Here is a 23,337-nt window from a genome sequence, read left to right as displayed (position 1 = left end):
CTCTAGCCGGCCACCACCGCTGGTCCAGTTCATTTCCATCCTGGAAGCCAGGCAGGCACCTGCCTCAGAAATTCTAGCAGCTTTAATCCTTGGCTGCCTGGATAACCATCCTTCTACCTCTAAGCTTATGTGTGACACCAAACCATCCTCCTTTGATACTTGAATTAGATCTTTGCTCTCCCCAAGCCTACCCTGAGAGCCTGTCCCCTGCTACCATCTAGGAGGTATGGGATCCAATTTCTGCCCAAGGCCAATAAAGCCCTTTGGGCACACAACTCCTTTCTCTATATTCTCCCCCACTTCCATCTCTCCTCCTTAGCAGTAACCAGGACTGGAAGGGATGGGTACCAGAGAACCCTTTTCCCTGGTAGCTTTGTAGTCTTCTGCTGGGAGCTTCCTCAGGATCAGGAACAGACCTTCATAGTGATAGTCTGGTTCAGGACTTCAAACTTTTGTCCCCTCTCATACTTGCCAGATACCCAGTTTGTGGATTGGAAACTGCTGGAGGACAGCAGGTACTTAAAGTCATAGTCTCTAACAGGCTGATGATCACTTCCCTCTACCTTCCATCAGGGAATCTTATTAGGGCTTCCCTGGTGGCTCAGATGGTAAAGAATCTGCCTGCAATGCAGGAGACCCAGGTTTGATTCCTGGGTTGGGAAGATCCCCTGAAGAAGGGAATGGCTACCCACTAGAGTATTCTTGCCTGGAGAGTTCCATTGATAGAGGAGTTGGGCAGGCTATATAGTCCATGGGGTGGCAAAGAGTCAGAAATGACTGAGTGACTAACATACACACACACAAGGCATCTCTTTATCTTTTTCCTTCTCCAAACCTTCTGGAGCTCTGCTTCTAGCCATTCAGGTCTTTCCCATGTCAAAGGCTTTGAAGTTGCAACACTTCACCCATTAATCTGCTGTCATTTAGAAGTCTTTCTCTAAGAAGCCTTCCCTAATGTCCTGACACTGGACCTCTGTTTCCTTGAGAATGAGAAATTAACCACCATTCATTGCAGTATGGTATTAAAATTATGTCACCCTTATTAGGGGGCTTCCCAGGTGGCACTAGTGGTAAAGAACCTGCCTGCCAATGCAGGAGACCTAAGAGACGTGGGTTCAACCCCTGGGTCAAGAAGATCCCCTGGAGAAGGGAATGGCACCCACTCCAGTATATTTGCCTGGAGAACCCCATGGACAGAGGAGCCAGGTGGGCTACAGTACATACAGTCACAAAGAGTGACTGAAGCAATTTAGCATGCACGTACATAAACACGCATCCTTACTAGACAAAGCAATTCTTAAATACAAACTTAGCTGAGTGCCTGGCCTATAGTAGGTGTTCAGCGAGTATTTGTGGCAACTACATTCTTTTTTTGTATCCCATACTCACTCAGCTCTATGGCTAGTATTCACAGTAACCTGTATGCCTTAGAAAAAAGCAGCCCTTCTTCAAGTCACTGGCTTGCCATTTGCAAAAAAATAGTTGTAGTAACCATTCACACAGTGACTAAGAGGTGAATGATGCCCCTGGAAGTTGTGCAATGTACAATCTGCATAACCATGAGCAGAACCATTGTCCCTACCCCCAACATAGCAGGAGGGCTTGCAGAATATTCAAGGCACTGATAGCCTCTGGAAAGACAGAGTTAGGTTCTTCTCAGAGGTAGGAATCACAAACCTTTGTCAGGCAGCCCCTTCTTTTACCTCTTCCTATGCTGATGCCCACTTACCCCCAATAACCAAGGCGCCCAAGAAATAAGGCTTAGGTATAAGGAAAAGTCAGGTGACCAGCCAGGTTTTAGCAAGGCCAAGGGAGGAGGAGCTTCCCACTGCCTGATTGTATGGCCTAACACCAGACCCAAGTCCCCAGAGGTCACTGAGAATGCAGATAGAGGAGAGGGAAAGGATGGTGGGAAGGACCCCTCTATTTCCCTCTGTAGACTCAGGACTGGTGAGAGCAAACCTGTTCAAACAGACACAGAGACCGGACCTTTAAAAAAACCAAAGAAAACCCTGGTATCAACTTTATTGCTGACGGTTGTGGCCTCTTCCTCCCTACGCCCGCGTCTCTCCGGCAGTCCACATCCCCTCCAGGGTAGCACAGTGCTTAGGCTCTGCTGGGCCAGAGGCAAGGGAAGACAATCTGCCTCCCAAGTTGGCCACTGGCTCTGACCCTCCCCTGCCCCCACCCCACTTTATTGCACATCAAATCATGTAAACATGGCTACGGGCATGGCCCTGAACAGCAGTGAGGCAGATTGACTGATGTGTAAACAGATTTGAGACCAGGAGCCAGACCCAGCCCCCAGCCCCACCCCATGCTGGGGCCCACAGTTAAATCTGGAGAAGCAAGGGGGCCTGGTCCCAAACTCTGGCTCAGATTATGCAGCAGTGCAGAAGGCTCAGCTTCCCTCTGCCACCCACCCTCTCAGATTCCAGGTCCTGAGGGCCACCCACCCCTGGGCGCCTCTCCAGGCCTGGGCAGCAGATGGCAGTGTCCAGTTTTCTCCCTCCCACCCCCAGCTGGAGGTCACTGGTGCTGGGTCTTCTTAGACACCCGGGGGAAACCAGAGACAGGCAACGGTAGTCTGTCCAGCCCTGGGGAAGAGGCAGGGGGTTAGTCAGAAGTAGGGTTTAGGTCAGTCCTCAGAAGCCACAGAATGGGTGTTGAGTATGCCATCTCCCCTGCTTGGGATGACCACTGTTCCAGACAGTTCCACCTTACAACCACCCCACCAGCCTCACCCTGACTCCCTCTCACCAAAGGCCCGGATCAGCTCTGCCCGCACAGCTGCCGTGAAGGTCTTCACCAGACACAGAGTGGTGAGGCCCGCAAAGGCCGCATTGTAGAGGAACACGATGTAGAAATTGCCCAGCCAGTTGAAGCGTCCAAAGTCACCCAGCAGGTCAAAGCGAGTGAGCCCTGAAGTACAAAGGCCAGGATGGGAGGTAGGCGCCCCAACCCTTCCCTGGCTCAGAGCCGAGCTTTCTGCTGCCTCCTGGTGGCCATATCTCAACACTGCAACTGATAGGTTGGCTTCTACACATTGGTTGTTCCTACCTCCCAACTTGTCTTGGGGACAGTTCAGGGCTGTTGAAGCAAGTGTCAGCTGCTAGGCTTGCTCCAACTTCCCTTCCAGAGTCTGGCATCCTCTCCTGCAGTGTGTATGTGTGTGTGTGTGTGTCTGTCTGTCTGTCTGTGTCTGTCTGTGTCTGTGTGCGTTGGGGTTGGGGGGATCCCCTCTGGCTCCAGGTGTCCCAAGGAGCTCCCTGGGCCTGCTCCTTGATCCTGGGCCAGAAACCTCAAGCTGGTCACCAAGTGTTCTTTTTTAGTAGACAGAGCAGTGTGGTGGCTAAGAAACTGGGCTCTTATTATGGCTGCTTTGGTTCATATCTGAACTCCACCCCATCTGTGATCTGAAGCAACTTACTTAAATGTCTGTGCCTCAGTTTCTTCGACTATAAAGTAGGGAATGAAAGAAAAACCAAGGAGACAAAATAATGGGACTGTGAGAATTAAATGAGACAACACACATGAGGAACCATATGTACCAGGCACTATTCCAACACTTACTGAGCCCCTAATAATAATAATATAATTATCATATATTAAAATTCTTGAGCCCCTCCCCCACTTAAAAAAATATTCCTACGAGCTTCCAACCTAAAAGGAACTAACTGCTGGACCCACAGGCCAAGTATCCTAAATCCCAAGGCATAAGTAGAAATGGTAGAGTAGAGAGAATATAAACTTAAAAACCAAATGGAATTGATTTAAATACTAAATAAGGCTTCCCTGGTGGCTCAGATGGTAAGGAATCTGCCTGCAGTGTAGGAGACCTGGATTCCTGGGTCAAGAAGATCCCCTGGAGAAGGAAATGGCTACACACTGCAGTATTCTTGCCTGGAGAATCCTATGGACAGAGGAGCCTGGCAGGATACAGTCCATAGGGTTGCAGAGAATCGGACATGACTGATAATGTACAACAGATGGATGATGATGGCGGGGGAGGTGGGGAACATATGCAACTCCCCTACTACCTTGGGGTGAACACTTTTACCAGGTAATGCTCAAAAGTGTAACTAGTTTACACCGTAGTAGCAGGGGAGTTGCATGGGCTCCCCATCTCCCCCACCATCATCTAGATCCTAGCTCTGAAGATGGGAGTAGAACTGAGCTTATCATTTGATGCCCAGTATACAGAAAAAGCACTGGACTGCGGCTCAGGACACAGAGGTTCTGGCCTGACTCAGCCTTGCCTCAGGCTAGCTGTGTAACTCTGGGTAAATCAAGTAGCTCTCCTGTTTCTCATCTCTAAAATGAGAATATTGGGACTTCCCTGGTGGTCCAGTGGTTAAGACTCGATACTTCCACTGCAGGGGGCATTAGCTCAATCCCTGGTTGGGGAACTAAGATCCCACATGCCCTATGGGTGCAGCCAAAAGAAAAAAAAAAAAGTTTATCAGATGGTCCCCCAGAGAAAGATTTGGGGGGAAAGTGGTGCTTCTTCACTGAAAAAATGGAAGTAAATAGGAGAGACTGTGGGATGTAGCAAATGGAAAAAATATAAGCTTTGAAGCAACACTACTCTGAAGCCCAGCACAGCACTTTGTAGAGCCTCTGTTACTCCATTTGTATAATGGGGGTAATACCTCCTCATAGGTTTGTTGTGGGAATCAGAGAGAGCAAGAATATAAGGGGTCTGCTTAGTACCAGTAGCTACTCAAAACAACCCAGTTCCCTTACCTCCTTTTGCTACTTACCCAGGGTTCGAGAGAAGACAGGAAGTGCTGAGCTTAGAACCAGGAGACAGACACAGTTCCCAATTATCTGGGTGGGAGTGAGGAAAGGCGAGGTCAGGGTCACAGAGCTGCCAGCACTGAGTGCCCAGGTTTGCCCCCAGGATGCTTCCTCCACGCCCGTCTGGCAGGTTCCCGGCTACCTGCATCATGGCCTACCTGCGTCATGGCCGTGTCATGCCATCTGGGCCGCAGTCCCCGGAAGAGTGGAGAGCTGTAGAAGCCCACGACCGAGGAGACCATCAGGTAACTGCCACTGGGTTAGGGAAGAACTGGCCTACTCCCAAGGATCAACGCCTTGTCTCAAAGGAGATGGCCCTCTCTTCCCCCAGCCCTCCTTTTGAATCAAGTGTTCTTTCTGAACCTTGGGCTGGCCAAGTCTTGCCCGCTTCCCCCTCACTCCCACTGTAGCTCTGCCCAGAGCCCCAGAGGAGATGGGTTTGAAGAAGAGAGGCAATGGCGGGTTTCCAGAAGGATACAAGATAAGGACGACCTGAATGACGGCACCAACGGAGCCCAGCTTGGAGAAGGAGACCTGGCCCAGGGAGGCACCCTGAGGGACAAAGAGGTGTCACCACGCAGCACTCCCCATCGTCATCAATACCACCAGCGCCCGGCCTCCCCTTCTGCCCCCTCACCCAGCCTTGCTCAGGCCCTCCCCAAATGATGTGGTGGGTGGGTGGGAGGGCAGCCCGGTACCTGCATGCCCCGGGGCATGGCAGCCTCGTCAATGAGCAGCTCCAGGATGTGGATGGCCACAATGAGCACAGACAGGCCCTGTGAGAGGCAAGGTCATGGACTCCCACCCCTGTCCCAGCTCACAGATGTATCCAGAGTTGAGAATATTAAGAGCGAACTCTCTGGTCCATCATTTTCGGTTAGCTGTGTGGGACCTCCCGAAGGTTAATGCTAGCAACAGAGTACCTTTGAGAGTATCTTATAGCAGACTTACAGGTACAGATGCAAAAAGCCCAAATAGTTTGTTTGTTTGGGGTGTTTTTGGACGTGTCACACAGCTCATGGGATATTAGTTCCCCCGACCAGGGGTCAAACCCATGCCCGCTTCAGTGGAAGTGCAGAGTCTTAACCACTGGATTGCCAGGGAGGTCCCGTGCATTCGTGCATGCTAAGTCACTTTAGTCATGTCTGACTCTTTGTGACCTTATGGACTGTAGCCCACCAGGCTCCTCTGTCCATGGGGATTCTCCAGGCAAAAATACTGGAGTGGATTGCCATGCCCTCCTCTGGAGATCTTACCAACTCAAGGATTGAACTTGCATCTCTTATGTCTCCTGCATTGGCAGGCGGGTTCTTTACTACTAGCATCACCTGGGAAGCTCCCAGGGAAGTCCCAAAAAGGCAAAATAGAAAAATATACATCTTTCTCCAAACCAATAAGACTTATTTCCAAGTCCACGATGTAGCAAGTTGAGGGGATGGACTGGATTTTAACCTTTATTTTCATCCCAGAGCAAAACTGCATAATGGCTTAGGCCCTGTGTGGCCTTGGGTAAATTCTTTAACTTCCGTTTCTTCATCTACAAAATGGGGACTGATGTGCTTCGCAAAAGTAGGTACTCATTGAGAGGCAGCTACTATTATTGAAGGAGGATTTTGTACCTCCCTCCTCCCTGTGAAGGGCTAAAGTACTCAAGGTGCTACCACTGCCCACCCCCACCAAGTCTGGTGTACCGACCGTCAGCACCAGCAAGCACAGCATGGCCAGGGGGTAGCCCAGGTTCCGCTGCCAGGCTGAAGCCTTCCGCCGCTTCTCTGTGCAGGAATGGGAAAGCAGTTTGCAAGGGCCTGGAATGAGGAGCTTCTCTCCTTGGGGAAAGCCAGGCATCCCATTGCCTACCAACCCACATACCCAGCAAAACCCTCTGTGTCTGCAGAGCCAGGACCTGTCTGTGCAGCAGTTCCATGTCCAGGGGCAGCCAGCAGGAGGTGGGATCTGGGGGCAGAGAAGATGGTGCTGTCCCCCAGTCCCGCCACCCCTGCCCAAACCATGCCCATCATGCCAGCTGGGAAGGACTGTGTCTCACTGCAAATCCTGCGGGTCAAAGCTGCTTCCTCAAAGGCTGAGCAGTGCAGCTGCTCCTCCAGGTCCTCCAGGAGCTATTGGCATAGGGAAAGAGAGGGATGGACTGTCAGAGGCTCCTTGACCACAAGAGCCCAAGAGAACCCTGCTCACCTCAAGGATCCATTGTCCTTTTCCTTCCCTTCCCCTCAGTCACCACCCTGTGACCGGCGACCTTATCCAGTCCCTCCCAACTGTCTTGTGTTCTACTCTGTATGTCTGATGACCAGCTCCAGATGCTAGGGGTCAAGGATACAGGAGCCAGCAAAGGCTGTGGCCCTCTGAAAGGTGTGCACAGAACAAATGGACAGTGGCTTCACTGATGGGCCCCAGCTCTTCAGAAAGCTCCCCCGGCAGGGTCCAAGGACAAGGAGCACTACATACCCGGGGCTTGACCAGAAGCTTCCCAGTGACCGAGAACATGCGGGCGAGACCCAGTGGAGTACACACTGTTGGGGACAGGAGGCAGTCACCCACCAGAGCCTTCTCTCTACCGCCTGCCCTTCCCGCCCCTTCATTCCATCCTCTACTGGGGGTGCTCTGGCCCCGGGACCTTCCCCATCCCCTCCCAGGCTCTGGACACTCACCCAGGAGCAGCAGGACCCCAAGGAAGGAGATGCAGGAGTAGAGGTAGGGGAGATAGTACTCCCAGAAGTCTAAAGATTTAAAAAAAAAAAAAAAGGACTGTCAGCCCATCTCTCTCCCCCTGCTTACTGGGGGCTGAGAGAGTCCAGGCAGGCGCACGAAACCAAAGTCTATAGGGGCGAGGTAAGTCATGAAGATGGGGAAAACTGGCTGGCAGGAGAGGGAGTGGCAGAGACTACAGCAAACTGCAGATCCTCAGCCCTCTCTAAAGGGCACAGCCATTGTTTGGCCCAAGTCACTGGGGCCTAGTGTGGCCAGATCCTCAACCTGCTTACGCACAACCAGAATATCAGTGTGAAATCTCCCAATTTCAACGGACTCATTTTTTTTTTAACTCATTGCATGGGCCCAGTGGAACACTTCCATAGGTTAGATGTGGCCTGAAGCCCATCAGTTTTGAAACTTCAGTCTAAGGGAGAAGGTCCCAACTTTCACTGCCTTAGAAGGATACATTTGTTCTAGACAGAGGAACATGAGCTGGCTGAGGGGTGGGAGGAAGCTGGTCTTCTCACCATAGAGGGACTCCCTGCTGGCCTTGTTGTTGTCCACAATGGCAGAGGCTACCCACACCATGCCCAGCACCAGCAGAGTGAGGAGCATCAGCATCACCACCGTCTCATAGACCCGGGCCAGGACACCCTATGGGAGGAGGCAGTAGGTTTCAGGGGTGGGGAGGGCAGTGTGGGGAAGGAAGGAGACAGGGGAGATGGCAGCCTGGCTTGGGAACCAGAGAGGACTGGATTCAGGAGGCAGTAGAGGTGGTTTCCTTCTTATTCTGTTTAGTTATTCTGTCCTCCTACCCCACAGTCTGGGGCCATTCCCTCTACTGGATATTCATTTGCAATCCCCCTTTCCAGACCCCTTCTCCATCCTTGTCTTGCCCTGGGAAGCTGACCCCTGAGGTCTGTATCACACAAGCTCCTTGCCCTCTTGGGACTTTCCTGGTAGTCCAGCGGTTACAACTCTGCACTTCCACTGCAAGGGGCATGGATTCAATTCCTGGACTGAGAACTAAGATCCCACAAGACACTTAAAAAAAATCAAGCTCTGGTTTTCTGTTCATCTTGCCCAATGGGGAAGGCTGGTAGAAGAGTAGAAGGTAGGAAGACAGAGAGACCAGGGTGTTTTTTCTGTTTCCTTCTACCTTTGGCAACTCTGACACTAGCTCCTCTCTTGGGTGGCCACACCTCTTCAGGTTCAACTATCAGTGGGTTTCAGAAATTATTTCTTCCTTCGGCTCCCTCAGGCCTAGGGATGGTAACGACTTCCTGTTGTCACTAGTGCCTCAAGCTCCTCAGTGCTGACTAAACCTCTGCAAATAGTCTCTTCATTAAAACCTCTTCAGTTGAACCATCTCAGTGGAATTCTGTTTCCGGTCTGCATTGATTGATTGATACATTCCCCAACTCACCTTTCTGGAGCCAGCAAAGCCCTCAGACTCAGTGAAGAAGTATGCAAAGGGCATGAGAAAGATGAGGGACAAGTTGGAGAAGAGAAAAACAAGGTTCCAGAGGCCTAGAGCAAAAAAGGAAAAGCAGAGATGGTCATTAAGGGGGAAGCCCTAACCCACTGAGGACTGACCAAGGGAAGGTGGAAGGGATGGGGTGATCTATGACTGACTAGCCCCACCCAGGCTGTCTGTGTCTGCCTGACCCGATCTGCTCCCTGTCCCCACCCTCAGCTGCAACCAGGATCAACACACCATGGATGAGGGAGCCGTTGAGCCACTGGATGTAGTAGTTCCGAGGCAGTGAGAGCAGCACCTCGTTGCTGATGATAGAGAAGGGCAGGAGCAGGACAGCACCCAGGGCGACTGCCAGGGTGAAGGTGCACAGCTCGAGCCTGGGCAAAGAAGGGTAGTGCCCCTGCTTAGCTCAGACATTCACTTCCCTGGGCCCAAGAAGCCCCATTCATCCCATGGGCACCTGTGACTCCTCCTAGAACCAGCTGGAGCAATGCCAGACCCAGGGAAAGAGTTGGCACTCTACCTGCTTCCTTGTAACCCAGCCTTCACCTCCAGGGAATCCTTGGCACATGAGATGGGCACATCTCAGGAATTCATGGTCACCAGCCATGTCACTTGCCCAGACTGTCCCCAGGAATGCGATCTTCCCGCAATGTCTGTAGGGTGTGCCAGGCATGATGCCAAGATAATGGGCCTGACTGCTCTGCTCACCTCAGGGATGTGGATTTCTGAGCCTGGAGAGAGTAGGGTCAACCCATATGCATAAAGGCACTAAGGCAAAGGGAGACAAGGGGAGTTGAAACCCAGCTTCACGGCCAAGACCTGTACCCGAGATTGCATCACCTCAAAAGAAGGGACACTTATCTAGCTGGTCCATGAGGGATGAGAGTGGGGGTTGCCTTTTAATTTGTTGTCTGTTGAACCAGAGGAGTTATCTCTATATTTTTCTCTATAGGTGCTAGTGGATAATAATAGCCTACAGTTAGGGCCATTCTCTCAGAACCAAGCAAGCCCCACCCTCGGGGGTTCCACCTTCCCCATCCCCTGGCATTTCCATCAGTCTTCATCCCCACCCCACCCCTTCTCCAATGGCTGCTGGGAGGTGGAGCCAAGTTGGAGCTGCTTCCGGGGTGACTCAGGACCCCAGCAGACAGTTCCTGGCCAAGAGGCTCCTTGAAGCTCCCAGCCAAACCAGGGAGACAGGAAGAGCGGCTTTTCCAAGCGTCCCCAGGATGGTGTAAAGCCGGAAGAAGGCAGAAATGGGGCAGAAGCAGAAATCATCTCTTCTGACATTTCACTCTCTCCCTGCTCCCAGGGCCTCACTAGATTCCAGCTTCCAAAGGCTACCGGTGCCAGGTGTTAAGGCAGCAGTACTTACGCAATCTTGTTGACTGTGGCATCTTCTTCATCTACTACAAAAGACAGAGGCATGGGGAAGAGGCAGGTCATCAGTGGGCAGCTCTGGGAACCATCTGTGTTGCATAGCGCCCTTCTGCTCCCTCCCTGTCCCTTGAAGAGGGGCTTGGGCCCACCGAGGCAGAGCTGGACAGGAGGCTCGGGAGAGCTCACACTATGAACCCTACCATCCACTCTGCCCGGGTGGCAGCTTAAAGATCAGTGGTCCCAGGGGGTGAGAGCATGAAATTCCCCCACTTCCCTCCTTCCCTAGATCTTCTCCACCATAGGTTCCTCTTTGTAAGCTGAAAATACAATCAATGACCAGTCTGTGAGCTTGATGACATCAGTGGCTAGGTACAGTGAAGGGAAATGGGGATGGGGGTTGGAAATCACAGAGAAAGTCCCCAGGGGAATCACACTGAGGAGTGGTTGCCTTCTTGGCTTGAGGGCACATGAAGCCATCTGGAGGGGAGGAAAGGTTCAGGCCAGGACTGGAAGATCTGGACAGACTGGAGTTAGGAACTGGGACAAGTGCATCCCCCTCAATCACAGAATGTTGACTGAAAGCCTTAATCTGAATTCTCTGCAAAGAGAAAGGTCACCATCACCAGGTCCTGGGACCCCAGTGGTCAGGGAGGTCCTGGGTGTAGAAGCACTAGAAGAGGACATGACAGAGCTTATGCCCATGATAACATTCACCCTGCAATTGCCCTGTTGAGGTTCACAAAGAGTTTTCACGTTAGCCATCATATTTGGTCCACACAATACCAATGGACTGGGTAGAAATTGTTAGGCTTTTATTTTGTAGAGAATGAAACTGCGGTGATAAAAGTTATATGACTGGTCCTCCTTCTAGACTCTCCACTATACCACCTTGTCCCTGCCTGTGGAGGAAGGGAGGCAGAAGCTCAAGAACAGACACCTCTACTTTCCCAGCAAGCAACACAGCCCTCTTCCCCTGAGGCTGGTGCCATGGCAACAGGAACACTGGCAGAGGGCAGGCAGGAGGGAGGGAAGTCACAGGTACCTGTGGTAAACTCAGCAGGCTTCTTGAAGCGGGTCAGGGCGATGTGGCAGAGGATGTAGAGAGTCGCAAACAGCAGTGTTGAGATCTGCGGCAGAAATGATCAAGATGAGAAGCTCTAATCCCCACACATTTCACAGCCCCAGTGGTCTTTCTGTTAATCATGGGGACACTTTCCCCAAACTAGGCTCCATACATCCAGGGGTTCCATCTTTCTCCCCAGTACTTTCTTCTAATCAAGGCCTCAGTGGCTGACCCATGCACGTGGGAACAGAGCACCATGTCTAACTCTATGAGGGTTTTTTCCCTGGGAGAAAATAGTTTCAGCTGAACCCTGGTTGGTGCATGAGCAGAGAAGACTCCTAGAGATGCACATATCCACACATCTGAAAAAGGCCACAGAACCAGAGGGGATTTCTTCCTAGCACATAAATGGAAAAGCAAGTTTGAGGGGAAGAAGGGGATGTCTTCACTGTGCTGGCACTCTCCACTCCCTCTCCCTCCACTCCCACCTTGATCCAAGCTCCAGGAGAGAATAAGTAGGAATTGTGTTCCTAGACCAACTCAGTGCTTCCACTCTGTTTATTCAGGGACCCTAAAAGATTAGGTCTGCTCTGGGCCAAACCAGAGTCTCTTTCATGCCCATAATAGTAGGCTTTAATTGGGGTTCCACATCTATAAAGCTTCTAGAGCTGGGATCAAAACCTTTAAAAGCTATCAATCCATGGTCCCTACCTAAAGTAATTTCCAGCTCCCAGGGTAGGTCTCTCAGGGTCTGTCCTATGCCCCTGATGACTAGTCCTCCAATGAACAGTTATGGCAGGACTTGACCAGGTTATCCCACACATGCATACATTCCCACCCTACCCTAAGTAAGCTGCTGTTGCCCAGGGGAGGAGGCACTCATCGCCTTCGCTCCACAATCAGGGTCAGAGAATCTTGAGATGTTATTGTGTTTAAACTCGGCCAAGAAGGCAGGATCAGTCTCAAAGGTGCTCCAGTCCCCAAGAGAAGCTGACCCTACAGGGAATCTGCATATAGCTATCTATGCAGAGAGAAGACAGACCCCAGGAGAAACATGGGTCTAGGACAAAATTGTAGTTTTTTTTTTTTTTTTTTTTTTAATTGTAGCTTTTAACAACAGGAAAGTAGAGGAGAATGAGCCACTTAGATTTCAACTCCAAGATTTTTACTGCCTAGTGCTCTGCCCTGGGCATGTGTAATAAGCAGGAATGCGCAAGGGCTCAAAAGGTCAGGCTGGAGTTCCATGCAGGTCCAGCAGAGGCTAGGTGATTCTCTAGAGCAGGGGACTAGAGCCAGGTGGGAGATGTACTAGAAGCCCTCAGGATGCCCTTGACCAGCACTGACATCCTCAGCTAATGGGAATAAAGGATGGGACGACATCCAGGAGGCTGCTTCTCTCTCCAAGATCTCTTCCCTCCCTGTTCTCTAGGAAAGTGGGTCTCTGGCTCTCCACTGCCTCAAGGCCTGGGTACGACTCCACGATATGCCCAACCCTGCCATGTGCAACTCTCCACTAAGAAACGCACAAGGGAAGCTTCCTGAAAGCAGATCTGGAGTTCCCACACATGGACTGATAAACTCCCTACTTTTCAGTCCTCACAGATAAAGGCAGACTTAGTTATGCCTTGGCTCACTTTAGCCCTCCTCCAATCTGAGGCTGCCCAGGACAGACTGGAGCCCAGTCTGAGAAAAATGAAGGACGACCCCTGCACTCACCAACTTCTATTCTTCTAAACCTTTCCCTTTCCCTTTTGTATTTGGGGGTGAGGGCAACCCTGGGGAGCTCGGAGGAAGGAGAGGAGAAGGGAAAGATATGAGAGTTTAGAGCAGATGCAAGAAAGATGCGATCCCCTAAGCTCCCCTGGGTGCCCCTGGCCCAGAAGTGAGGAGTCCCTCGCTGTGTGACAGTTTCAGCTGTTACTCTAGGTGGCAGTGAGCGAGAAAGGAAAGCAGCCAGGAGCCCTCGGTCGCACCGGGGGCAACCCTTCAGAGGAAATCCCTGAATGGCTGCGAAGCTAGGAAACTCGGCTTGCAGGGTCTCTAACAAAACACCAATAAGGGCGAGGAAAAGAAGGGGACACTTTAGTTGTTCTCCATTTCTACACGGTAGAATCCACCCCAGAAAGAGTCGTTTCCTCCAAAGTGAGAAACCCACCAAAGTTCCCTGTTCATGTCCCCTTCATCAAACATCATTTGGGTTTGAGAAGTAGTTGCAAACAAGCCTTTCCCAAGTTAAACCCGTCCCTCTCCGACCATCTGACTTACTTAGATCGGCAGGCTCACCAGATTCCCAGACACTGGAAGACCCGCACTCCGAACACGTGCGCGGGGGAGGGGGCGGACAGAAGGAAGGGCGGGGTGGGGGGAGGGGCGTGTAGAGGGGAGGAACGGAAACCGATCGGCTTTGTTTATCGCGCAGCTACTCAGCTGGAACCGATCTAGGGATTAGCCAGCCCGAGCACTAGTCGGACGAGGGATCTCGGTCGCTCGCCCCTAGACCAAGCAGGGTCTGTCGGCGCTGTGCCCAGGGGGTCTCACTCCGATCCGGACGTCTCCCTCTCCCGGGACACCCGTGCTTCTCCCCAACTTGGTCCTACCCTTCCAGCCCGGGTCCCGGACTCACAATGCACTCGCGGACCCGCTCGTGGAATAGCTGCTCTCGCACGGATAGCACTTCGTAGTCAGCTCCTTCCATACTCTGCTCAGCATGACTGGGGCTGGGGTGTTTCTGGGCCCGGGGAGGACCAGCGGCGATAAAACCGCCGCCGCCAAGCACCCGGACCCAGCGAAGGAGCCTTACCTTGCAGCTTGTGACGGAAACTCGGGGTAATCTGGGGCTCAGATTCTGTCGTCTGAGTGCCCCGCCCTTAAAGGGGCAGGCACCAGCTGGCCTCGTTTTAAAGGGCCCCGGTTCCCCTCTGCTCCCTCCCCTTTAAGGTCAGGCTTTCGGTATAGTTTCAACGCAAACACCCGCCAACAGGCAAGCGAAGGGGAAGCGTAGTCTCGGTTCTATTTTACTAGAGGCCGAGTGACGACACAACGGATGGGCGGGATAATTCCAGGGAGCGGAACTCATTGGCTTCTAGGGAGCTGCCGCTCTTCGCTAGAGGAACGCTGATAGGCTTGCCCCGTGGAAAGAGGCGGGATCTTTGGGGCCTACCGGTGCTCCTTCTAAAACTAAGCAACTGCCTTTTTCACCTCCCTTAGTTGATAAGCGACCAGTGTGACCTTGGCAAAAATGAGCCATTTGAATCAGGCCAGCCAGGTGGGATATGAGAGACCATACGGGTTCTGAAAGGTACCGCTGCTCAGTAACCCAAGATCCATAGTAGCATTTTCTGAAAGTGTTCTTTTTGGGGCGAGGAACCCTCTGCCGCCAAGAAATTTTCATTCGGTCACTTTTGTGGGAGTCCCTATGTGTGCTGGAACAAATACCAAAGAAAACGGAATAGAAAGCTACAGTTTAGAAGTATTCACCTGAAGCTTTGTGAGGAAATGCCCACAGGGGATCATGAGCTGAGTCAGGCATTAACTGACCACCGGCTATGTGCCACTCACTTTCTAGATTTTATCTCATTTTACCTTTACCAGAACAACCCTTCAGGGAAAGGCGTGATTAGCATTTTAGATTTTAGAAAATGGTGAGAGGTTGTCACAAAATTAAGAAATGCAAGTTCGCTTCCTGTGACCTTGATCATGGCTACTGTTTGGGAAGTCCCTAGAGCCTCTCTGGTGGCTCAGACGGTAAAGTGTCTGCCTGCAATGCGGGAGATCCGGGTTTGATCCCTGGGTCGGGAAGATCCGCTGGAGAAGGAAATGGCAACCCACTCCAGTACTCTTGCCTGGAGAATTCCATGGGCTGAGGAGCCTGGTATGGTAAGCTCAATGGGGTCACAAAGAGTCTGCCACAACTGGGTGACTTCACTTTCACTTTCACCTTCATGGACTCAAACCGTTCCTCTCAAATAGAGGGAGCATTACAGAGAAACTTAAAAGAAGGCCTGACTTTTGCAAAGCCCCCAGCTGAAGAATAAGAACACAATTCTAGTGGCCTAGATTGTGTCCCGTTACTATCTGAGCAAGAGTTGGTTCCAGAATGCACAACTGAGTTCTCTTGAAATTTCTGCAGGGCAAGTTACTTTTATCTTTTTTCTATTTCCCCAGTGATTTGCAGTAGAACCTTGGAAATATATACTTGTATATACACACATGGGCTTCCCTGGTGGCTCAGAGGTTAAAGCATCTGCCTACAATGCGGGAGACCGGGATTCGATCCCTGAGTCGGGAAGATTCCCTTGGAGAAGGAAATGGCAACCTACTCTCCAGTATTCTTGCCTGGAGAATCCCATGGACAGAGGAGCCTGGTGGGCTACATACAGTCCATGGGGTCGCAAAGAGTCAGACACAACTGAGCACATATACACAAAACACACATATGAGTGTTGTTACTAATATGTATGTGTGTGTATATATAATATCAATACATATGTGTGTGTGTGTATATACAGCAGCAAGATCATGAATGGCCCTGAAGAGCTGATTTCCCTTTTAGCAACCAAACTTGGAGTGAACAGAATCCAATGGGGAGAGTGGGCAGAGATAGTAAGCAAATACAGCTGGCTGGGTCCTTGGCTTTGTTGCATGGAAGGAGAAGAGAGCACAGAGAAGTGGGTTGGGTCTACTGAGTGACCCTGGCACTTAACTCATCTCAAGCAAAGTACTTTAACAATCTTGTTAAAACACAAATCTGCCCCTACTCAAAATCCCTCAAAAGCAATCAACTTGCGCTTAGAAATTCACCTGCCCTAAAGTAAGAACTGTGGAAAATTCTGAAAGAGATGGGCATACCAGACCATCTGATCTGCCTCTTGAGAAACCTATATGCAGGTCAGGAAGCAACAGTTAGAACTGGACATGGAACAACAGACTGGTTCCAATAGGAAAACGTCGAGGCTATATATTGTCACTCTGCTTATTTAACTTCCATGCAGAGTACATCATGAGAAACGCTGGGCTGGATGAAGCACAAGCTGGAATCAAGATTGCCAGGGGGAAAAAAAAAAAAAGATTGCCGGGAGAAATATCAATAACCTCAGATATGCAGATGATATCACCCTTAATGGCAGAAAGTGAAGAGAAACTAAAAAGCCTCTTGATGAAAGTGAAAGAGGAGAGTGAAAAAATTGGCTTAAAGCTCAACATTCAGAAAACTAAGATCATGGCATCTGGTCCCATCACTTCATGGCAAATAGATGGGGAAAGAGTGGAAACAGTGTCAGACTTTATTTTTTTGGGCTCCAAAATCACTGCAGTTGGTGATTGCAGCCATGAAATTAAAGACGCTTACTCCTTGGAAGGAAAGTTATGACCAACCTAGATAGCCTATTACAAAGCAGAGACATTACTCTGCCAATGAAAGTCCATCTAGTCAAGGCTATGGGTTTTCCAGTGGTCATGTATGGATGTGAGAGTTGGACTGTGAAGAAAGCTGAGCACCGAAAAATTGATGCTTTTGAACTGTGGTGTTGGAGAAGACTCTTGAGAGTCCCTTGGACTGCAAGGAGATCCAACCAGTCCATCCTAAAGGAGATCAGTCCTGGGTGTTCATTGGAAGGACTGATGCTGAAGCTGAAACTCCAATACTTTGGCCACCTCATGCAAAGAGTTGACTCATTGGAAAAGACCCTGATGCTGGGAGGGATTGGGGGCAGGAGGAGAAGGGGATGACAGAGGATGAGATGGTTGGATGGCATCACCGACTCGATGGGCATGAGTTTGAGTAAACTCCAGGAGGTTGTGATGGACAGGGAGGCCTGGCGTGCTGCGATTCATGGGGTCGCAAAGAGTTGGACACGACTGAGCGACTGAACTGAACTGAACTGAACTGAAGTAAGAATACAAAGCCCCGGGGAATTTCCTGGTGGTCCAGTAGTTAGGACATGGCACTTTCACTACCAAGGGCCTGGGTTAAATCCCTGGTCCAGGAACTAAGATTCCACAAGATGCAAGAGGCTGCCAAAAAACAAAACAAACAAACAAAAAAAAAAAAACAAAGCAAAGGAACAAACAGAAAAGCCCTCAGGGGTTACAAAATGGGGACCTCTGGGCTGCAGTAGGCATGCTGTGTTTTGTTTGGCTTATAGAATCTTCAACAAATTTGAACAAATGCGCCTTGTCAGCCCAGTTGTGCATTTGAGTTTGTGACCTGTGAGGAAGCACTTCTCTGCTTCTTCAACTTGGCCTCATCCTCACCCTGACCTTTCCTCAGTTCCTGGTGGACACTGCCAATCTCTTTCCTACCCAGGAAAGAGCTATACTTGCTGTTTCTTCTATCTGGAAGAGTTCTCCCTTCCCCTCCTTCTTCCCAGTCCACTTTTTGTTGGCTCTGGTCTCCAGATTTGAACTTAAATGTTACCCCAGTACCTTATCTAAAGCAATGTAATTCTGTCACTTTATTTATCACATGCATGCTAAGTCACTTCAGTTGTGTCTGTTTGGTTCCTACCCTATGGACTGTAGCCCACCAGGCTCCTCTGTCCGTGGGATTCTCCAGGCAAGAATACTGGAGTGGGTTGCCATGCCCTCCTCCAGGGGATCTTCTCTACCCAGGGATCAAACCTGAGTCTCTTAGGTCTCCTGCACTGGGAGGTGGGTTCTTTATCCACTAGCGCCACTGAGAAGCCCTTTATTTATCACAAGTTGCCATAATTTAATTTGTTTGCATTTGTTTGTTTCCCCCATATAGGCTCCTAAAGGGAAATAACCATATATGTCTTGAATACAGTTACTCTTAAACTCTTATCCCCACGTGTAATTCGTGTAGGCACTCAAATATTGGCAGATGTAGTGAGAAAGATGGCAGACATTGCTGATTATCAGAAGAGCTGAGTTCTGGTTCTAGCATTGTCATCCTGGGTTACACTTGATCTCACTTGCCAAACTAGAAGACCCTTAAGATTGCTTCCAAATTTATGAATCTAATGTTCACTGCCCTTTACAGTTTACACAGTACAGTGACATCACCCAAGTCACAAACTGTTACATGTGATTCTTTTAGCAACTGGCTAACATAAATCTTGCTTAGGGATTTATCATCATCCAGAATATACAACTGAAGTAAATTTTTTTTTTGAAGTAAATTTTTAAGAGGCACAATATCAATAAACAAACTGGAAAGTGCATAGTTTAAGACAAATGAGCTTAGAACTGAGAAAAATAACCTAGAAGACGTCCTTTGAGAAAGTGGTAATCGAATTTATTTGCATTCAGGTCCTTGAGCCCTTGTTTACAAATTTGTTAGAAGCATAATAACTTTCTTTCCATTGCCTATGTTTAGAATTAGCAAAAGCATCTCTGTTTACTGACTTATCACTCAGAACACTATGCAAAAAGACACTACACATTTGCTTCTTAAACTTACCAAATCTCCCTTTGTCCATATCCTATCTTCTTTCAAGGCTCAACCCAACTATCTTTTCTTCCATTTTTTCTTGAAGGGATTTCCACCCTCTCTAGGCTCCCAAAGCAGCACCCAGTTGTATAGTTCAGTGACCAATTAGACATATATGCCCTGTCTTGGAACATTCACTACCTTGAGCTGTTATTTAAATCTTTTGTATTGTTTAACTTTACCTCCATTTGTGTCTTTTCTCATTTCCTCTCTCCTTAGAGGGTTGGAAACCTGTATTTGGCTTCTAATTCACCCCTTTCATTTCAACCCCAGTTCTTAACCCAGTGTAGTTCTCACAATAAACACAATGTTTGTGGATCTGATCTGCCCAGGAGATTAGTTACCTATTCTTAGTAGGGGAGGGGCCAGCTGGACTGTGGAGAGTAAATTTCAGTGTCCTCAGGCAACACTGGGAAGGGAACTAATCCAGACTGAGCCTCCACTAAATGCTAAAGATTAACAGATACTTTACAAAGATTAGTTAATTGGGTGTCACAAGGACCTTACAAAATAGACTTTATTTATTTATTTATAGATGAGGAATCAATTCAAAGAGATTAAGTAACTTGTACAAGGACTTACAATAGTAAGTGGTGTAACTTGGCCTCTCTGGCTCCAAAACCTCCTTTTCCCCCGATATTCTGCAGTTGTCTTTTAGTAAATACATTCCCCCTACTTCTGTACTCCCTTCATTACTATATTGCTTAGATACCTAGGGTAATAGACTGCTAAAGTTTGAACTTCAGTATCCTCAAGAACCTTGGTACCTTCCAGCTTATTTAAAGGGCTCACTGGGGACTTCCCTGGTGATCCAGTGATTAGGAATCCACCTTCCAATGCCGGGATATGGGTTCAATCTCTGATCAGGGAACTAAGATTCCACATGCCACAGTGCAACTAAGTCCTCGAGTCACAACTAGAACCTGCCTGCTCTAGAGCCCAAACGCCACAACTAAGACCCAACACAGCCAAATAACTAAATAAATACAGAAATAAGTATTTAGATGGATAAATAAAATAAAGGGCTCACTGTTCTGCTCCTTCTTGTGGGGCTATCTTTGAGCTTCCAAATGATAAAGACTTATTGCTGAATAGCACTTTGAGAGGAACAGACGGAAGACCCAGGGCCACCAGTCCCAGAGGTGACTGGGGTGGGAGAGGGCAGAGAGGGGCATGAGAAAAAGTTGCTCTTTTTTTTTTTTTTCTCTTTTCTTTAAATGAAAGTTTCAAAAGCTTTTCATTCAGATTATAGGTTATTTTCACTTTCTCATTGCTTATCTACATGTCCTAATTTTCCCACAGAAAACACAGTATTTACAGAAAAATTCCTGTTCACTCTACCATGGACTGAATATGTACCCCTAAAATGCATGTTAAAACTCTAACCCTCAGCATGATGTATTAGAAGGTGGGAACTTTGGGAGGTAATTAAGTTCAGATGAGGTCAAGAAGTACAACCCTCCTGATGGGATTATTATCTTTTTTTTTTTTTTCTTTTTGGTAGCTCTATGCCCTATGCAGAATCCCCCCACCAGGGATGGAACCCATGTCCCCTGCATTGGGAGTGTAGAGTCTTAACTACCATGCACCAGGGACGTCCCAGGATTTATCATCTTTCTAAGAAGAGGAAGGGAATAGTTGTTTTTTCTCTTCTCCACAAGAGGACTCAGCAAAAGATGGCCAGCCATCTGCAAACCAGTTAAGAAGGCACTCTCTTGACCCTGAATCTGCTAGCACCTTGGTCTTGGGTTTATCAGTCTCCAAATCTTTGAGAAATAAACATTTATTGTTTACACTATCACACTATCTGATCTGTGGTATTTTGTTAGACCAATCCAAATTAAGACAGGCTATAAACCTCCTTCCTTATCTCTGGTGGAATTTGGACCAGTTCCTAGGAATAGACCAGCAACTTTGGAATTGCCCTCTTGTCTAGGGTGCTAGGGAGGCCAGAAAACCAGGGGTTCCCATTAGGCACGACCTCTCTGGGTCTGAAAACTTTTATTGTTGTTGGAAAGGGTGAGGGAAAAGGTTTAAAAACATGTTTTGATAGATTCTGTTTCTTTGTCCCTATCTATCTCTGCCCTCTCCAAAAATATTTGAGAGAATAGTCATAAAGATTGGCTTGAGACACCAGGAAAATTTGTGAAATCCTAGTCTCTGGGAATGGAGAACAATCTTAGAAGTCTTGAGTTCTACCTGTTTGTTCTTCATGACATGGATGGCACTATGGTCCATTGTTGGTCCTAGCTAATTGTTACAAAGTGAGCTGTGATGTTTTTATTTTGTGGTTGGTTTTGTTTGCTGTTTAAAATATTTATTTGACTGTGTCAGGACTTAGTTGCAGCATGTGGGATCTTTAGCTGTGGCATGTGGAATCTAGTTCCCTGACCAAGGATCAAACCTGGGTCTCCTGCATTGGGACCATGGAGTCTTAGCCACTGAACACTGCCAGAAACCCCTGCAGTGTTTTTCTTCATTCTTTACTGTTCTTTCTGGGCTCATGCCATTTCTGGACAGCAGCTCTTCATGGGTTTCTCTTGTAATTTAAACATCCTTAGTTCTCCAAGTTGTTTTACCCAGTACGGCATCCCGTTCTACTTGCCCCTGGGAGGAAGCAAGCTCTCTGGTCTGTCCATATCCTTCTTGAGGTGCCCAGAACTGGGTAGCAATTTGCACAGTAGGGTGATCAGTGAAGAGGCTGGTGGGAATGCTCCCTTGCCTGGCTTTCCACACTGTTGTATAGAAGGAGTGCCTAAGGTGACATCAGCCGGTTATGGCAGCTGGGTCACAGCTTGACTCATGGCACATGTGCATGCATTTGATCAACATGAGCCAGTAGAAGTTCCTACATGCCTGTATCATGAGACATTAGAACTGGGCCAGAGAGAGACTGAAAGATCTTATTTATGAAGAATTTTTAGAACAGAACAGCAGCTTTCCCTTCTACCTCCATTTGATGTCACTGTCCACCCTAGAGTGTCTTCCTGAGGCATTTTAGATCTTTGGGCCCAGGGAAAAGAGGAAAGCAGTAGAGGGACAGTTACCTCTAGTTTGAAGAGTTGAAAGTCTAAATCTCTGCTCCAAGATTAATTCTCAGACTATGAAAATATCTAATGGAGAATCTGACCGCATCTGACCTAAACTTCAAGGCCTTGAATAGATGACACTTGGGTTTTTATCATCAAAGGAAGACAGAATGAGTTAACAGGGCAAAGGTGGTAGGATCAATTATGGTTGTAAAAGGTATTATAGGCTGAGAGAAGAGTGTTTGAAGGCCAAAAGTGGGAATGCGGTGATGAGCTTGATCCATCACTGTTGGACACAGTAACACACAGCAGGCTGTCAGTTGGGAGATGAGCTGGTCAGCTGAGGGATGGATGGATGGGGTAGGGTATTCATTTTGGCAGAGAGCAGAAGATGGCACTTGCAACACAATGATATCTGTATCTATATGATGATGCCCACATCATGTTATTAACTTTGTATCAGTATTGAGTTCAGATTGATCAGGCAGCATGCCTCCTCCATTATTACATGTTGACCACAAAGCCATATATTTAAACTCATTCCACACTGGGAAGTACCCTAGAGGCTGGAAATGAAGTCAAGAACTTGGAGTGTGGGGTTTTCTGTGGCTAACTGATTCACAGTGGCTTAGAAGGAGGCTCAGCTGTCTCCAGGAATGGACAAGACAAGAAATGACAAGCCCATGAATGCCAGGTATGCCAGATCAGTCACTTCCTCTTTGTGGTGTATCTTTTAGGCTCAGCTTCAAGGTGACAGGGAGGGCAGAGTTCACAAATCTGAGCTTGACTCTTCTGGGCAGAGAACTCCTTGTCAGTGGTGCCATCTGCAGGGCATTAAGGAATTTGCCAGGAATTTGATGGGATTGGGAGAGGGAAATGGCATCTCTCGCTCTTCCCTCCCTCAAACCTCTTAATCTGAGCATGTCCCTAAATCATAGCCCTGGTCCTCCATAAGGCTAAATGATTCCTGTTTCTTGTGGCCTTTTGGCAGGCAATATTTAAGACATCTGATCCTGCAAGGCAGGACACAGGGCTGTGGTATGACTTCCATTTTTTCCTGCCATTTAAATCTGTCCTCTGTGAAAAACAAAGAAGTGGGCTCCTCCCATTTTAAGGTCAACTCAATGAAGTTAAGAATGCTAAGTTGTGAAGGCACTTCACCTTTAACATTCTTTTAAAAGTGGATAGGTATAGGACTTCTTGGTGGTCCAGTGGTTACCTGCCAATGCGGAGGACACAGGGGTTCAATCCCTGGGCTGGGAGGATTTCGTACACCATGGGGCAACTGCTTCTGTGTGCCTCAACTACTGAACCTTTGCTCTAGAGCCCGTGAGCCACAACTACTGAAGCTCACGTGCCTGGAGTCGGGGCTCCATAACAAGAGAAACCACTGCAACGAGAAACCCACATGCCACAATAAAGA

General features: G+C 48.8%; 1 protein-coding gene across 4 annotated transcripts; it reads right to left on the bottom strand.

Moving 5' to 3' along the window:
- Window positions 1-1,990: 1,990 nt before the first annotated feature.
- LMBR1L (limb development membrane protein 1 like) lies at window positions 1,991-14,444 on the bottom strand. 4 transcript variants are annotated; one of them, XM_061128701.1, is made up of 17 exons: window positions 14,059-14,443; window positions 11,415-11,499; window positions 10,368-10,401; window positions 9,227-9,366; window positions 8,936-9,039; window positions 8,037-8,163; window positions 7,467-7,535; window positions 7,264-7,328; window positions 6,845-6,917; window positions 6,670-6,753; window positions 6,496-6,572; window positions 5,499-5,576; window positions 5,279-5,352; window positions 4,959-5,049; window positions 4,764-4,830; window positions 2,761-2,922; window positions 1,991-2,597 (listed from the first exon to the last, which is right to left on the bottom strand). In XM_061128701.1, the coding sequence occupies exons 1-17, from the start codon at window positions 14,128-14,130 to the stop codon at window positions 2,530-2,532; spliced, it is 1,470 nt and encodes a 489-aa protein (XP_060984684.1). In that variant the 5' UTR covers window positions 14,131-14,443; the 3' UTR covers window positions 1,991-2,529. The 4 variants fall into 4 exon arrangements, with proteins under 4 accessions (XP_060984684.1, XP_060984705.1, XP_060984695.1 ...); XM_061128722.1 differs by lacking the exon at window positions 14,059-14,443 and adding an exon at window positions 9,513-9,723; XM_061128712.1 differs by lacking the exon at window positions 7,467-7,535 and having other exon boundaries at window positions 14,059-14,444.
- Window positions 14,445-23,337: the final 8,893 nt, after the last annotated feature.

The sequence above is a fragment of the Dama dama genome, chromosome 3, assembly GCF_033118175.1.
Source record: "Dama dama isolate Ldn47 chromosome 3, ASM3311817v1, whole genome shotgun sequence".
Lineage (NCBI taxonomy): Eukaryota > Metazoa > Chordata > Mammalia > Artiodactyla > Cervidae > Dama > Dama dama.
Note: the sequence above shows the minus strand (reverse complement) of the source record. Positions and strands in the feature narration are given on the sequence as shown.

Coding starts and splice junctions, on each gene's coding strand:
- LMBR1L (XM_061128701.1), bottom strand. CDS start 14,130: ATGGAAGGAGCTGACTACGAAGTGCTATCCGTGCGAGAGCAGCTATTC. Junction 9,040..9,226: donor CAACGGCTCCCTCATCCATG/GTGTGTTGATCC, acceptor TTTTTGCTCTAG/GCCTCTGGAACCTTGTTTTT. Junction 4,831..4,958: donor ATGACACGGCCATGACGCAG/GTAGGCCATGAT, acceptor ACTCCCACCCAG/ATAATTGGGAACTGTGTCTG.